Source organism: Myotis myotis, unplaced genomic scaffold, assembly GCF_014108235.1.
Source record: "Myotis myotis isolate mMyoMyo1 unplaced genomic scaffold, mMyoMyo1.p scaffold_m19_p_32, whole genome shotgun sequence".
Lineage (NCBI taxonomy): Eukaryota > Metazoa > Chordata > Mammalia > Chiroptera > Vespertilionidae > Myotis > Myotis myotis.
Genome location: NW_023416338.1, coordinates 2674611 through 2689290, shown reverse-complemented (window position 1 = coordinate 2689290; position 14680 = coordinate 2674611). Strand labels below are relative to the sequence as shown.

General features: G+C 52.8%; 1 protein-coding gene across 5 annotated transcripts; it reads left to right on the top strand.

Annotated features, from left to right (window-relative positions):
- The first annotated feature begins 3151 nt into the window (after window positions 1–3151).
- On the top strand, window positions 3152–13110 carry USHBP1 (USH1 protein network component harmonin binding protein 1). Of its 5 annotated transcripts, none has more exons than XM_036302688.1 (12): window positions 3152–3675; window positions 3756–3904; window positions 4135–4561; window positions 8719–8844; window positions 9014–9150; window positions 9327–9467; window positions 9752–9919; window positions 10424–10673; window positions 11227–11445; window positions 12223–12281; window positions 12507–12629; window positions 12860–13110. In XM_036302688.1, exons 1-12 carry the CDS (start codon window positions 3622–3624, stop codon window positions 13047–13049), a joined length of 2043 nt encoding a protein of 680 aa, XP_036158581.1. In that variant the 5' UTR covers window positions 3152–3621; the 3' UTR covers window positions 13050–13110. The 5 variants fall into 5 exon arrangements, 4 of the variants coding, with proteins under 4 accessions (XP_036158581.1, XP_036158580.1, XP_036158583.1 ...); XM_036302687.1 differs by having other exon boundaries at window positions 12178–12281; XM_036302690.1 differs by having other exon boundaries at window positions 12178–12281; window positions 12507–12616; window positions 12860–12999.
- The last annotated feature ends 1570 nt before the right edge of the window (window positions 13111–14680 follow it).

Below are 14680 nucleotides of genomic sequence, written 5' to 3'. Positions count from 1 at the left end.
TTGCATCTTGCCACCAACTCATCTAACGGACAAGCCCTTGTGCCTGCCCCTCCAGGATGGCTCCAAAATCCGTAATGCCGGTGCTGTCCCTGTGGGCTGAGCAGAGGCTAGCATTCTCCAGCCTGGCCTGGTGGTCACCTTTGCTCCAGTCAGTGTTACAACGGAAGTAAATTAAAGTGTTGAAATGAACCATGAAGTATTGAGTGAAACTCTTCCTGAGGACAACGTGGACTTCATTGTCAAGAATGTATCTGTGTTGCCAGACCGGTTTGGCTCAGTGGATAGAGCATCAGCCTGCGGACTGAAGGGTCCCAGGTTTGATTCCGGTCAAGGGCATGTACCTTGGTTGCGAGATGTGCAGGAGGCGGCTGGTCGATGTTTCTCTCTCATCGATGTTTCTGACTCTCTGTCCCTCTCCCTTCCTCTCTGTAAAAAATCAATAAAATTTTTTTTTTTTTTTAAAAAAAAAGAATGTATCTGTGCCCTGGCTGGTTTGGCTCGGTGGATAGAGCGTCCGCCTGCAAAAGGTCACATGCCTGGGTTGAGGGCTCGATCCCCAGTAGGGGGCGTGCAGGAGGCAGCTGATCAATGATTCTCCCTCATCATTGATATTTCTCTCTCTCTCCCTTTCCCTTCCTCTCTGAAATCAATAAAGAAATATATTTAAAACATAAAAGAGAAACTAACTGTATTAAAGGTTACCAAAATTAAAAAAAAAAAAAAAAGAGCGAGGATGTCAATTTCCCCGGGTACCCAAGTCAGAGAAGTACAATTGCTCTCTCTCCATAAGCAGGAAGATCCAACCTCCTAGCATCTGTCAGTGGGACTGGGAGGATTCAGGCTACTCCAGTCTCTGTACATTTAATCCAACTGCGGAAGGAAGGACAGGGTGTTTCAGGCCGAGGTTACAGCATGGCCAAAGGCCTGGGGGTTTGAGAGAGCGGAGAACCTTCCGCTGTTTGTGGAGGGGGCCATCATGGTTATAGCATGGAGCCTACATGGGTGCAAGCAGCACGTGCAATTTTTAAAAAATATTTTATTGATTTTTTACAGAGAGGAAGGGAGAGGGATAGAGAGCCAGAAATTCCCTCGACCAGAATCGAACCCAGGACCCTTGAGTCCGCAGGCCGATGTTCTATCCACTGAGCCAAACTGGTCAGGGCACACGTATAATTTTGAAGGGCTTTGAATGCCAGGTTGAAGAGTTAAGGGCATTTAAGGAGCCAAGGAGAGAGTGTGAGCAAGGGAAGTGAATAATCAGATCTCTGTCTCTGGGGCCTGGGTGGGGAAGGGAGTGGACAGGGGTGGGGGGCTGGGCTGGCCTCAAGGTGGGACAAGAGAGGCGTGGACTGTAATTATGGGTGAAGACAAGAAAGCCCATTACAGGTGGATGCAGGAAAGTGGGCAGGATGTAAAAACCATGTAGCTCTGAGGAATTGAGCATTTTGTAGGAGAAACAGCAGCTGGCAGAGGAAGCAGACATGGACTGGTGATAGAGCACAAGGAGTGCATGTTGCACCCGGCCGGTGTGGCTCAGTGGTTGAGCATTGACCTACGAACTAGGAGGCCATGGTTCCATTCCCAGTCAGGGCACATGCCCGGGTTGCAGGCTCCATCCCCAGTAGGGAGCGCGGAGGAGGCAGCTGATCAGATTCTTTTTCATCACTGATGCTGCTCTCTCTCTCCCTCTCCCTTCCTCTCTGAAATTAAAAAAAAAAAAAAAAAAGAGTGTTGTGATTCATTTCCCTGATGTTGCCTGGCCACACGCAAATTGCTTGTTAAAACTCCATGACACACATGATCTCACTCATTCATGGATAATAGAGACCATTGTAAACTTTTGAACAATAATAGATACAGAGGCAGAGCTGCCTCAAACAGATTGTCAAACTGCAGCAGGAAGGCCGGGGAGGGTTGCGGGGCAGGAGGTAGGGGGTAAGAGATCAACTAAAGGACTTGTATGCATGCATAGAAGCATAACCAGTGGACATAAGACACTGGGGGATAGGGGAGGTTAGGGGACTGTCTAGGGCGGGGGGACAAAATGGACACATATGTAATACCCTTTGTAATACTTTAAGCAATAAAAAAAAAAAAAACAACTCCATGACACAAGAAGAGAGAGAGCCAAGATATTGAAAACTTATTTGAAGAAATAACGACAGAAAACTTCCCCTACCTGGTGAAAGAAATAGACTTACAGGTCCAGGAAGCACAGAGAACCCCAAACAGAAGGAATCCAAAGAGGACCACACCAAGACACATCATAATTAAAATGCCAAGAACAAAAGACAAAGAGAATCTTAAAAGCAGCAAGAGAGTACCCATACGACTGCAGCTGATTTCTCAACAGAAACTTTGCAGGCCAGAAGGGAATGGCAAGAAATATTCAAAGTAATGAATACCAAGAACCTACAACCAAGATTACTTTACCCAGCAAAGCTATCATTCAGAATTGAAGGTCAGATAAAGAGCTTCACAGATAAGGAAAAGCTAAAGGAGTTCATCACCACCAAACCAGTATTATATGAAATGCTGAAAGGTATCCTTTAAGAAGAGGAAGAAGAAGAAAAAGATATTGAGCACTTGTCAAGTGCTGGGCAAATAAAACAGGCAAGACTGATCGCATACCTCCAGTACCCATCCTGCAATCTAGGTGTGCGTTTTGACTGGGAATGGAACCCACAACCCTTCGCTGCACAGGATGATGCTCCAACCAACTCAGCTACCTGGCCAGAGCCAGCTCCTAGTCTTTGTAAGTTCTGGCTATTTAGTGTTTTCTTGATTCTGGCAGGGTTTTCGTATGCTTCCAATAAACTTCTTTTTTTTTCTTCTCCTTAAAAAAAAAACAAACAAAAAACTCCATGGCACTGTAGGTAAATGCTATATTTATTCCCCATTTTACACAGAAGGAAATGGAGGCTCGGAGGCAGAAGAGCCGTGGCCTTGGAGGCTGAGGTGAGGAGGGACAGACGTCTCAGGAGCTGGACACATGTCCCTGCTGGGACTGGAGGGAGGCATTGTCCTCGAAAAGGAAACTGAACAATAACAAGTCATGTGACCAGGGGAGGGGGCTTCCTGTTTCCCGGCCCCTCCCAGGCCAGCCTGGGCAGCCCTGGCCTGAGCGGGCAGTGGCCAGTGACCCCAAGAGTGTCCAGGGACTCAGGCCTCTGACAAGGTGCTCCCGGAGGGACAGAGAAGTGGAGTGGGCTGAGGTGACCCAACCCCAGGATCGGGTCCTCTGGTTAGGGAGGGCCCTGGGGAGGAGAGAGGACTCTTTTTTTTTTTAAGAGAGGACTCTTGAAGTCCTCATCCTAGGCCCAGATAGAGGAGGGAGGGGAGCACCAAGGCAGTGAAAAATAAAGGAGGCAGAAGAGAAGGGGGCGGTCAGGGCAGCCTTGGTAGGAAGTGAGCTGTCTGTCAACAGAGGCATTGAAACGTGCCACATCAACATTGATTACTCAGGACTCCTTCTGGAGGGGAGAAATCAATGCCCATTTCACAGAAGGGGAAATCGAGGCTGTTATCTGCCAGGACAACAAAGGCAAGAGCTGAGATCAGGCTGTGGTTTTAGGGGGGGACAAGGGAGGGGTTTCAGAAGACACTGATCTGTGGACAGCAATGAGCGCCCGGGCCTCACGGCCCCGAAGCCGGCGAGGGAGACATGCTCCACCTGTAAGTGTCCCTGCTCCCTGCCACAGCCAGCTCAGCGGGCCCCCTTGCTGGGAGCTCAGAGCCCTGATGGTCCTTTGCAGGGTGAGCTGGACCCTGTGGCTGAGAGTTCAGAGGAGGCTGAGGCAGCCAGCGGAAGCTCTGAGCTGGGCCCGGTGCCGTCTCAGGAAAGCTGCAAGCCTGGGCTGCTGGGCCCTGAGGCAGAGGGGAGTGGGCAAGGCCCGAGGAGCAGGTAAGGTCCGCTTGGTCCGTGTTTCCCACTCCAGCTCTTTCCTCCCCAGAGCTCTGCTTGTGTCCCCTACCACCACCCCTGCTCACACGCACACCATGGCTTCCCATTGCCTGCCGCAGCCTGATTTTTAAGGCCCTGCATAATGCACTGCCAGTGTTAACACACACCCCCTGTGTGCCAGACGCCCCAGATATCCCCATTTCCAGAAACTTCCATTGCTCGCTTCACAGAACTGACAAAGAGGCTGATGGGGACTCTAGCAGGGGGCTGGCCCCAGCCCTCGATGGGCCCCATGAGCCTGCAGAAGAAGCCCACCATGCCCCAGAGGCTGAGGAAGCTGTCCTCTCTGCACCTGGGGCCCCCGACGTGTTTCAGACTCTCCAGCATGCTCTGAGCTCACTGGAGGCTGCAGCTGCCGCCTGGCGCTGCCAGCCCCTAAGCTGTCCTGGGCCAGTGGAGATGGAGGGCAGAATCCAGGGGGAACCAAGGCCCTGCCTGGAGCTGGAGGGGGCAGGGGGCTGCCAGCGGGAGGTGGCCCACCTGGCAGAAAGGAACGCCTGGCTACGTTTGGCCCTGGGCAGCCGTGAGGACGAGCTAATCCACATGCAGGCCTCCCTGGAGGCCCTCCAGGGAGAGAAGGAGACGCTGCAGAGAGAGGTGAGTGGGCATCCCTGCCTCCCAGGGCTCAATGTCTGAGGAAGGAGGCAGCCTGGCATAGGAGATGCTCAATCATTGATTCATCGGAAAAACTTATGCAGCGTTGACTGCTGAGCCCCCAAAGACACAGGTCCCTTGCAACCTTTTCTTAAATTTTAGTTAATATATGTATATATATTTTTTATTGATTTCAAAGAGGAAGGGAGAGGGAGAGAGAGATAGAAACATTAATGATGAGAGAGAATCATTGATTGGCTGCCTTCCTGCACACCCCCTACTGGGGATCAAGTCCGCAACTCAGGCATGTGCCCTTGACCAGAATCGAACCTGGGACCCATCAGTCTGCAGGCCGACGCTCTATCCACTGAGCCAGACCAGCTAGGGCAGGTCCCTTGCGATCTTAATTAAGGCGATTACTTAGAATAGGAGTGTGGAACCTTTTCTCTGCCAAGGGCCATTTGGATATTTATGACATCATTCACAGGCCATACAGAATTATCAACTTAAAAATTAACCTGCTATCTGGTCAAACATTTAATTAACTCACCCCTAATGCCTTGGCAGGGCCAGACCAAATGAAGTTCCCCACCCCTGAGGTAGGAGGTGACACTTGAATAAGGACCAGGTGGGGGTGAGGGAGGAGCCATGCAAAGATCTGGTCAGTGGCCATGCCAGGCAGAGGGAAGAGCATATGCAAAGGCCCTGAAGTGGGAGTGTGAGGGGCAAGTTTGAGGAACAGTGAGAAGGCCAGTGTGGAGGTTGTGGGAGGAGATGAGAGCAGGGAGGTGACAGGCGGCTCCTGCAAAGCCCTGTGGGTTGTAGAAAGGATTTGAGTTTTCGCTCTGAATGAAGTGGGAGCCAGGGAGGGCTCTGAGCAGGGGAGGGTGGCCACCTGACGCAGGTGTTCACAAGTCACCTCTTTTTTTTTTTTAATTTTTTTTAAAATATATTTTATTGATTTTTTACAGAGAGGAAGGGAGAGAGATAGAGAGTTAGAAACATCGATGAGAGAGAAACATCGATCAGCTGCCTCCTGCACATCTCCCACCGGGGATGTGCCCGCAACCCAGGCACATGCCCCCAACCGGAATCGAACCTGGGACCCTTCAGTCCGCAGGCCGACGCTCTATCCACTGAGCCAAACCGGTTCCCGCCACAAGTCACCTCTTGGTTGTAGTGAGAGGAACTGCATGTGGGGAGCAAGGGTGAAATCCTGGAGATTCAGGAGGAGGCATGAGTCCAGACACCAGATGGTGGACGTTGTAGAGGTGGCGGGAAGTGAGCAAATTACGGGTGATGTTGGAGTTGGAGCTGGCAGGTTTGGGCATGAAGGCCAGAGGCCTCCTCAGTGTGGATTAAAGCCATGTGGGTGACAGCAGTTGCGGGGAGCAGGTGTCATCTACAGCTGGCAAGACTGGGACTTAGGGAACCCAGAGCAAAGGGTGGGGCCCATTCCCCTACAGCATGGGGCCCATTCCCCAGCTGGAAAAGAGAAGTTTGTTTGTTGTTTTTTTTTTTATTTATTAAAATTTTTATTTATTGCCCTGACCGGCTTGGCTCAGTGGATAGAGCATCAGCCTGCGGACTGAAGGGTCCCAGGTTCGATTCTGGCCAAGGGCACATGTCTGGGTTTCGGGCTCGTTCCCCAGTGGGGGGTGTGCAGGAGGCAGCCAATCAATGATTCTCTCTCATCATTGATGTTTCTATCTCTCTCTCCTTCTCCCTTCCTCTCTGAAGTCAATAAAGAAATATATTTAAAAAATTTTTATTTATTGATGTGAGAGAGAAGGAGAAACACCTATTAGTTGTTCCACTTATTTATGCACTAGAGGCCTGATGTATGAAATTTGTGCAAGGGACTCGACCCTCGCAGCCCCAGCTTCGTCCAGAAGGTTGTCCGGAAGGTCGTTTGGCTGTCTAGTCTAATTAGCATATTATGTTTTATTATTATAAATTAATTGGTTGATTCTTGTATGTGTCCTGACTAGGGATCAAACCCTCAACCTTGGCATATCAGGAGGACACTAACCAACTAAGCTACTTGGCCAGGGCCTATCTGTTCATTTTTTAAAATAAGCATTCTATCTATCTATCTATCTATCTATCTATCTATCTATCTATCTATATAATTGATTTCAGAGAGAAAGGGAGAGTGGGGGAAAGGTAGAAACATCAATGATGAGAGAGAATCATTGATTAGCTGCCTCCTGGATGCCCCACACTGGGGATCGAGCCCACAACCCGGGCATGTGCCCTGACTAGAAATCGAACTGTGACCTTCTGGTTCCTAGGTGGATGCTCAACCACTGAGCCATGCTGGCCAGACTAAAATTTATTTTTATTGATTTTAGAGAGAGGAAGAGATGGGGAGAGACAGAAACATCGATAAGAATCATTGCTCAGCTGCCTCCTGCATGCCCCACACCGGGGATTAAACCCACAACCCAGGCATGTGCCCTGACCCGGACTTCCTGGTTCATGGGTCGATGTTCAACCTCTGAGTCACACTGGCTGGGCAATTCTTAATTTTTTTTGAGGAACCTTCATACTGCTTATAATCCCAATAGTGCACCAGGGTTCCCTTTTCTCCACATCCTCACCAACACTTATTTCTTATCTTTTTTTTTTTTTTAATATTTCTATTGATTTCAGAGAGGAAGGGAGAGGAAGAGAGAGATAGAAACATCAATGATGAGAATCACCAAACAGCAGCCTCCCGCAAACCCTGGCACTGGGGATTGAGCCCATAACCCAGGCATGTGCCCCCGACCAGAATCGAACCCGGGACCCCTCAGTCCACAGGCAACGCTCCATCCACTGAGCCAAACCAGCCAGGGCATTATTTCTTATCTTTTAAAAAAATGTTTTTATTGATTTGAGAGAGAGGGGAAAGGACAGAGGAAGAAAGAGAGAGAGAGAGAGAGAGAGAGAGAGAGAGAGAGAGAGAGAGAGAGAGAGAGACATTGATTGGTTGCTTTTAGCACACATTCCGACCAGGGATCAAACCTGCAACCTGGATATGTGCTCTGACTGGAAATCAAACCAGCAACCTTGCAACCTTTGGTGCACGGGACAACGCTTAACCAACTACTGGCCAGAGCTATTTTTAATTTTTAAAAGTTTTTATTGATTCTAGAGAGGGGGGAGAAATATATAGAGAGAAACATCTATTTATTGTTACACTTATTTACACATTCATTGTTTGATTCTTGTATGTGCCCTGACTGGGGATCAAACCTTCAACATTGGTGGATTGAGACACTTTAATCAATTGGGCTACCTGGCCAGGGCTGGCTCTTGTTTTGTTTTTAAAGAAATTATTGATGTCCTAACCCAGGGGTCCTCAAACTACGGCCCACGGGCCACATGCAAATACAAATATTGTATTTGTTCCCGTTTTGTTTTTTAACTTCAAAATAAGATATGTGCAGTGTGCATAGGAATTTGTTCATAGTTTTTTTTTAAACTATAGTCCGGCCCTCCAGTGGTCTGAGGGACAATGAACTGACCCCCTGTTTAAAAAGTTTGAGGACCCCTGCCCTAACTGGTTTGGCTCAGTGGATAGAGCATCGGCCTGCGGACTGAAGGGTCCCAGGTTCGATTCCGGTCAAGGGCATGTACCTTGGTTTCGGGCACATCCCCAGTGGGGGGGTGTGCAGGAGGCAGCTGATCGATGTTTCTCTCTCATTGATGTTTGACTCTCTATCTCTCTCCCTCTCTGTAAAAAATCAATAAAATATAAAAAAAAATTATTGATTTTGAGAGAGAGAGAGGAAGGAAGAGGGAGAGAAACATTGATGTGAGAGCTGAACATTGATCGACTGCCTCCTACATGCCCCCAACCAGGAATCCAGATCAGCATCCCACACCAGCCAGGTCATTTCTTGTCTTTTTTATAATAGACATCTAACAGGTGTGAGGTCATTCTCATTGTAGTTTTGAGAGCATTTCCCGGATGATTAGTGATGTTGAGCACCTTTCCATGTACCTGTTGGCTATCTGTACATCTAAAAAAAGAGAAGTCTTGGGTGGCTAAGTCGCCCAAGCTTTTATAGTGAGGAATTTGGTGCAGTGAGTATCTGGGGCTCTTGCCACTGCCCCAAGAACAGGTGGGCATTTGGGGCCCCCAGGCCTGACATTTCCCATAACCCCGCCAGGTCCAGGAGCTGCAGGACTCCCTGCTGAGGCTGGAGCCCTTGCCACCTCCCTCTCAAAGCCAAGTGGGTGGCTTGGGCAGCAGTTCCAGCAGCTCTGGGACTGTCAGGGAACCCTGGACCACTCAGGTGAGTGTAGGAAGCTCAAAACCACTTATTTGAGATCCTTAGGGTTTGGGGCAGTGAGACCCAAACCTGGCCATGTGATCCAACAGCTTCTGGGGTTGGAAAAGCTTAAACCCATAGTACTAGGCTCTTGATGCCAATCTGAGTGAATCAAGTCCCCTCTTGCTGGCAGGATCCCTTCTCCCTGTCTCACCCCTTGCTCCGGCGCCTCCAGAGTGATTCCAGTGCCCAGATCCTTGGGCCTCTCCCCAACCGGCCCCTTGCCCCTGAGATGCACATTGTGGAAGCTCAGATGGAGCAGCTCCAGGGGTAAGAGACACAAATGTTGAGCTCTTAAGGGCACCTGCACCTGCTTTGCTAGGATATAAACCCAAGAGTCTGGAGCTGAAATGGGGGTGAGGGTGGGGGAGGAGAATGGAAATCGATAAGGTTCTGACTGCCCTGTGAAGTCTCTCATTTTTTCTCTTCCCTGTCTTTGGAGGCAGAAGCATCGAGAAGCTCAAATGCTTTAACCGTCTGCTGTCTGCTGTGCTCCAGGGATACAAGGGCCGGTGTGAGGGCCTCAGCATGCAGCTAGGCCAGTGGGAGGCTGAGGCCACAGCACTACGTCTGGCCTTGCAATATAGGTCAGTGCATCCTTCCCATTATGTCAATGGCTGGGAAGAGAATGGGTACATTTAGAGGATGGCCCTGATCCACAAAGAGAGGCAAGACCCCTTCAGGAAAGCACTTTCTCTCACCATGAAAATTAATTGAAGGCAATTTTAGTCCAAGGATGCTGAAGAGGTTCGCATGCCCTCTGGGGGTGGGGGTCAGGGAGATATGAGAGACCCAGGAGCAGGTGAAAACACCCCTTACACGGAAAGATGGGGCTGAGTGTTCCAGAGCACTCAGAACTAATGTCCCACAGTGAGCACTGTGAGGAAGTGTACAGAGTCCTGCTCACGCTCCGGGAGGCAGACTCAGGAGCAGAAGTCCCCAGGAATGATGTGGAGGCAGCTGAGAAGGAGGCTCAGAGGCTGCTAGCTCAAGAGGAGGCTGTCATGGATGGAGAAACACTGTGGGACCCCCAGCCAAGGTACTCCTGGGAACCCCCGGAACTGGGCAAGCTAGTAAATGGGGTCCTGATTGGAGAATGGGGCTGGCTCCCAGAGCTGACCCTGGGGAGACCTGACTGGAATTGGCTGGTTGCTACTCAACAAATTTGTCATGGTAGTTGACAGTCATGGAGGTTGATCTAGGACCCACCAGGATAGGCATGAACATCGATGCCCACTGATTATAACTGGCACGACCGTGCTTAGTCAGGTTGGCCTGCTGCCAAACAGGGCTGGCAAGCTGAGTGGTGATGTCTGTTGTGTTGGTGGGATGGTGTTCACCATGTTGTCTCGATGGATAACGGTACCCACTGGGGTTTACATTATAGTGCACATCATGTTAGTATGACAGTGCCCACCACAGATGGCATAGGATCCATCACGGACAGTGAGATGAAAGAGGATGGAGCCCACCAGGGTTGGCATGAAGTTAGTACAACCGTGCCTGCCGGTGTTGACACAGGCCCCTCTTCTGTTTTCTATAGCCCTGAGGGCAGCAGTGTGGATAGGCCCACACTCCAGGAGGTGGCTCTTCAGCTCCGGGGCTATGTCCAGCGTCTCCAGGAGCGCCGTGCTCTGGTGAAGATTCTCCCAGAGCCTGGCCCCACCTTGGCACCCATGCCCACTCTGCCCCATGCAGAAGCCCTGGTGCAGGCCATTCTGGAGACTCAACCTGGCCCAACCCTGCCCCGGCTGGAGAAGAGGAGGATCCAGCAGGACCTGGAGGCCACACGGGTACACACAGGCGGGGTCACTGTGCTGGTCTTTCCTGGTGGGACAAAACCCTCTGGTGAGGATGAGGGATGTGATTAGGTGACCAAGTAGCAAGGAAAAGCTCTGCTGGGCTAGAGGCAGGCTTCCTGGAGGGAGGAGAATCGGGGCTGGAGTTTTGAGGGATGAATAGGAGTTTGTCCTTTGGAATTCAGTTCCTCATAAGACTTGGAATACGGCTTTCCAAAATGCCCTTCCTATGGAAAATAAATGGGGCAGGAGACGCCATCTGAGCTCTCTAGCCTGGTGGGAGAGACCTGAGGTTCTGGACTTGGAGAAACTCCAGACCCTTCCACTGAGCTGTTACTTGACCTTGTCGAAACTACCTGCCCTCTCTGAACTGCCATATCTACAGCTGCAGTTCTGGTGGGAGGAGGATATTTCTCACCACACCAGGTCACGGTGAGGGCTTGAGTTCTTGCTTGACCAGCCCTCAGTGGGTGCCTCCTGGGGCCTCAGTTTCCCCAGACGTTGACCCTAGCGGCACAGATGCTTCGCCCTCTCCTTGGTTTCTCAGGAGACCCTGGAGGACCTGATGCTGCGGCTACAGCTGGTGCGGCGGGAGAAGCGGGGTCTGGAGCTGCAGGAGGCGGCCCTTCGAGCCCAGGGCCCGGTCCACACGCTCCTGCTGGAGCAGCTGCAGTGGGAACGGGCGCAGCTTCAGACACGTGGGGCCGCCAGCAGCGGTGGTGGCAGCAGTGGCGGGAGCAGCGGAGATGAGGAGGCCTGGTGCCAGGTGAGCGTCTCCGCTGGACCCAGGAGGGAGAGCAGCACCCTGCTGGCTGGCTGTCTCTGGCCAAGCCTCGGCTTCCATTTCTGCACGAAGAAATGAGTTGAATGGGGAACTGCAGGTTAAAGTTCACACTTTGTACTTTGGGGTCTTTTTTGGGAGGGTATGGAGCCCAATCAGCCCCAGGGGCTTAGTGTCTTCCCTTCAAACCTGCACCTCCTCATTCCCATCTCCCATGCCTATTCACCTCGCCCCTCTACCCAATAGCCCCAGCCCATGCTGCATCTCTTCCTAAATTTTGGTTCTAGCTCCCTCCCGGAATCCTCCCCTCCCGCCCCTTTTTTGTCAGTCATGTCTGCCCTCTGCTTAAAGCCTTCAGTGGCTTATAGAACCCTCCTTTGAATCATCTCTTCCACCTCTAAGCCTTTGTATCTGCTGTGCCCCTGCCAGGAACAGGGGTCACTTCTTTATCTAGTTAAGACCTTGACCTCCTGAAGGCCTGAGTTTAAATATCACCTCCCTCAGGAAGCCCTTCTGAACTGCCTTTTAGGTGAGGTCTCGTGTTATTTACTTCCCTTGTTAGGGAGTAATTTTACCCTTACTGTGGCATCTCATGAGACTGGAAGCGCTGTGAGGGCAAAGGACTATCGCTACCAGTCTGGACATCAACATCCAGCTCGAACTCAGCACACACTTGGCCTAGGCCAATGTCACGTCCCTCCCCTCTGCTTCCTTCAGGGCCCTGCGGTCCCTGGAGGCAGCAGGGGCATTGATGGAGGCCAGGTGGGGCAGGTGCAGGACCCGGAGGACCTAGCTCAGGAACTGTCAGCATCACTTGCCCGGTGTGTGCCTGGGTCCTGGGCTGGGGGATGGTTGGCCTGAGAGGGTGGTGGTGGTTCCTATGAGAGAGCCCGTGGGGAGGGGCGGGTTGTGTACAGCAGCGGTATCCTGGGTGTGCACCTGTGTACAGGTGTGCTCCCGTGGAAACAGTGTGGGCAGGTGGGTGGGCAGAAGGAAGACAGGATTGGCTCTGGCTGTGAGCCCTTCCCTCCTCACTCCTGCACCAGGGCCCTGGGCCTGTGGGAGCAGCTGCAGTTTCTTCGGGAAGAGCTGGAACAGGTCGCTAAGAAGGGACGAGCCAGGCGTGCTCAGAGTGCCAAGCTGAACAACGACTTATGTAAGGCTCACAGGTGGGTCCCCGCCTGCCCGTGGTGATCTCAGAAGCATTCCTCGCTCTATATGGGCTTCAGCTTCCCTCCTATAAGGTGGGCTGCACGTTCAGCCCATCCTACCCCTCCCTCGGCCCTGGTTTGTGTCAGCCCCTACTGAGTGACAATGGGATCCCAGTCAGGAAATACATGGCCCCCATCTTGGGCGGGGTGGGGGACGATATCCTGGCTCAGCTCCCTCACCCCTCCAGAGCCCTGGTTCTGGCCTTCCGAGGAGCCCAACGGAAGCAGGAAGAGCAACGAAGAAAGCTGGAACAGCAGGTGACACTACTGGAGGCCAGACACGCAGAGGAGCTGGCTGTGCTAGAAGCCACCACAAGAGTCCTGGGCAGGCCCAGGCCATCCCGCTCACCTCCCGGGCCGGGGGAGACCTTTCTGTAGGCCCTGTGCCTGGCTGTGTCTAAATGTACCAGACGGTGGTGGCAGGCCCTGTCATAAATCTCCTGGAGTGACGTCATGTGGTCTGACTTTGCATGTTGATGGGTGTTTGGCTTGGTGTGATGAGGCTACGTGGGTGTCTGGGTCCTGATGGGTTGTTGGCCAGCATTTGAAAAAGATTCGGTGTCTTCCGCCTGGCACCATGGGGCATATGAACGGGGTCAGCCAGGGTCATGCTAGAGGCAGCCTGGGCCGGGCGGGGGGGACAGGGTCCCAGGGCTGGCTGGGGAGATTCAGGGGTCAATGAGGTTACATAGCCAGAGCTGCAATTCCAACTCTCGCCTGTCTCCAGGAGCCAGGGAGGGGTCCATGGTGTGTGCGTGGGGGGTGGCAGGGCACACCTGCCCCTGCCCACCCCCTTGGGAGATGCTAGGTTTGGCCTGGCAAATGCTCTCGGGAGGAAGATGCTCAAGTCCCAGGAGGACTGGGGCCCCCAAGGTTCAGGGTGTGGAATGTTTGCTGGAAGGGCATTGCCCTCGGGGTGCAGGTTGGGGGAGGAGGAGTCAGGTGCCGCTTTGGAACTTGCACGCAAGTATGCGGAGCTAAGGCAAAGGGCTTAAAAACCTGAGCGCAGAGACTCAGGGCCTATAGTGCAGGCGCTGAGGGGCTCAGAGTGGCTGCTGATGGTGAACACAAGGCCCGAGAGAACGTGGATGGCTAAATCCCAGCTTTCACCAGGCGGCTAGGGAGCTGTGGGAGGTGTTAGTGTCAGGTTAATAACAGGCATCTAATTAGCATTCATTTGCATAGGCCACACTTCCCCGCGCTTCCAACCGGGTTTGGCCGGGTTGCAAAAGGAGGGCTGGGCTGGATCCAGCCGGCTGGGATTAGTAGCCAGCTGTCCCCTCCTGGGCGGTAGTTGAAACCCAAACTGGGGATTAGCCAGGTTTTCGTTCTCTGCCTGGTGCTGGGGGCGTTCCCCAGGCCGCACCTGGGCTGGTGTGTGTCGGGTGACCGCCTCTGGGGAAGGCAAAACAGGCCTGAGGTCAGCGTCAGTCAGCGACCGGGCCTGCACCCGGTCTTCCTGATCCACAGAGGCCTCAGGGAGTGCTGGGGCTGCTGACCCTCAGACCCCTGAGCACTGTCTCTGGACGGAGGCAGGCTTGGAAGACAGCAGGGAAACTGAGGCGGGCAATGTCGCCCGTGCGGTGGGCAGAGGAGCCAACCTTATCAACCTTCTTGTCCTCCCCACCTCCCAAGAGTCCAAGAATGACCTTAGCCCCCAGTCCCACCTGGTAGCCCGTGGGGGAGGGGGCAAAAGGAGACAAGGTCACCTGTTGGGGGGTGGGGAAGGAGTTTGCGCTGGAGGAGGGAGCAGGGGCTGGTTCCCAGGCCTCCCAGAGCGGGGTCTGGCTGTTCCCACGGGTGCCCCTGCGGCAGATGGGCCCAGACCTCTTTGTCCCTGGTCCTCAGCCGCCACAAGGTCAAATGTCACCGCGGGGCCACGGGCAGGGGTCAGGGGGGCGGATCTGGACCTCGACTACCCCCACTTGCAGGCGGGGCCCCAGGGGGTGCATGGCCAGTGGAGCTGGGCAGGGGGCAGGGCAGCCGCCTGGGGTTGGACCTACTGGAGG